Source organism: Dothidotthia symphoricarpi (assembly GCF_010015815.1).
Source record: "Dothidotthia symphoricarpi CBS 119687 unplaced genomic scaffold P153scaffold_11, whole genome shotgun sequence".
Lineage (NCBI taxonomy): Eukaryota > Fungi > Ascomycota > Dothideomycetes > Pleosporales > Dothidotthiaceae > Dothidotthia > Dothidotthia symphoricarpi.
Genome location: NW_022985018.1, coordinates 1,300,631 through 1,302,696, shown reverse-complemented (window position 1 = coordinate 1,302,696; position 2,066 = coordinate 1,300,631). Strand labels below are relative to the sequence as shown.

The window sequence follows — 2,066 nt, the reverse complement described above, 5'->3', positions numbered from 1 at the left end:
GTCCCGACGACCTCCTGTCCAGCCTTCCTCTTCCTCCAAAACGCCGCCCACACCTCCCCCACCCACGCAAATCCCAACGCAATCAGCAGCCTCACCGGCCGCATAAGCACGCCACTCAGCATCGAGGGCCAGAACTCCTTGCTCGACGTGAAGATATCATACCCCCATGCCGTCGTCACCTCATTGTCATGCAGACGTTGCGGGTGCAGCGCCCACAGCACAGCGCTGTTGAGAATGTACGAGCTCGCCCCTAACGCGCCAGTGAGAAGTAGGTCGGGCGGCAGACCGCGAAAGCTGCGGAGAAACACGCCGAGCAAGGAGCTGGGGGTGTATTCCCGCGCGCCGTTGGGCGGCGGGTCAATGTACGCGTCGATGTTGTACCCGCAGGGGAAGTTGGTTAGGTCGGCGTACACGGCGGAGTTGTCGTGCTCATCGAAGCGCAGACGGAGCCACTCCATGTCCGACATGAAGATGAAGGAAAGCGCGAAGTGAACCGCGGGAGGTTGGATCGTGGGGATCGCGGCGGATTCGGAGAAGAGGTAGCCGGAGATCAGGTTCGATACGGGGCCGAGAAGAAGCATGCATATAGACAGAACGAGGCAGTGGGAGAACTGTAGCGTGCTGCGACTGTGGACGAGGTATTGCGTGGTACACACAGCCAGGAGGAGCACAACACATGCAAGACTGATTCGACCCCATGTTACGACGAGGAAGTGGTAGATGAGCGCGGCCAGGAGAGAAGCAGCGCTGTATATCGCCCAGCGTTGGGGGGTTATGCGTTGGAATTTCCGCGAGAAGGGATTTGTCGGTGTCATGTTGGGATGTAGTGCGGAATTGACTGTATGATCTGAGATGATGAGTCCAAAACTGGGGGCGGGTGGTGTTGATATAGCTTTGCAATGCTCAACCATGGTAGACGTGCACCCTGGAATAGTCGGAAGCGGGGAAACCCAAGGATTGATGGCCAATCGTCTATAGGGCAACTCATTGGAACTCTCTGACGAACACTAATGTGACTCGAAAATCATAAAAAATGATAGGAGTATCCTGTATCCCCTCATCCTGATCCCGATCCTGAGAACGTGGCCTACAGAAAGAGCATATGAAGATATGAATGACTTGATCAGACAATGACAATGGGCGAGGAAGCATCTACACACTCTGCTACAACGCGCATGTAGTCTCCAACCCCCATCTACCCAGGCCATTTCAAGCGTCCAAGACACAATGAACCAACCTGATCTGATATCGAAAACTTGTAAACCGACGTCTGCATTCTCGAAAGAAACGCGCATGTATTCTCCAAATCCGACCAAAACCGCTCAAAAATTACCCCCAAGAACCAGCCCATCAGCACGAAAAAAGATAGTTGATGATACCCCATACTCTCCGCACACCCATCCCATGCACAACCTCCCACCTCAACAACCCCAAAAGCCACAAAAAGCCAAAAAGAAAAACTCCCACACACCCCGAGCAACCACCCGCATACCCTTCCCTCAGACTTCTTACCCCCCTTCTCAATGCCCCATACCTTCGCTAAAGATGCAGCCGGGAGTAGACAATATCAAGACATGTAGAACCCTCGAAATGGGTTGCGGGGAAATACACGGATTCTGCACATGTAAGGTCGCGGATATATAGAATTTAACTCAGGTCATTTTGATGCGAAGACCTGAGAACGAGTGGAAAGACATTTCTGTATTCTGTGTGAAGAATCGTGTACACCTCCCCACTCATCCAAACCTGCCCAATAACCCGCCGGTAAGGACAACACCCCACCCCCTCAAACTCAGCATGGAAACATACGTATTCTCTCCTCTACTCATTTCATCTTTGCGAGGAGTAGATGTGCGACCTACCCCGAGATAACCAGACGGCGAGGATGAGTTACGACATTGAGATGGTGTGGGAGTGAACGTAATGCGTGGTCTGCATCCGTGAGTTATGGAAGTAGGGAAGATGGGATGAGGCGGGGAGGATGGTAAATGGTGGATTTGTGGTTTGGGAAGATGCATATATTCTGTTACAAACCGGCATACCGCGAGAAAGAGAAAAGGCATTAG

At 52.5% G+C, this 2,066-nt stretch overlaps 1 protein-coding gene across 1 annotated transcript; it reads right to left on the bottom strand.

Annotated features, from left to right (window-relative positions):
- Nucleotides 1-8: 8 nt before the first annotated feature.
- Nucleotides 9-815, bottom strand: P153DRAFT_386366 (uncharacterized protein; the record flags this gene model as incomplete). The annotated part of the gene is made up of 1 exon (XM_033670522.1): nt 9-815. A coding segment is annotated over one exon (807 nt), but the record flags the coding sequence as incomplete, so codon positions are not given.
- Between the last annotated feature and the right edge of the window lie 1,251 nt (nt 816-2,066).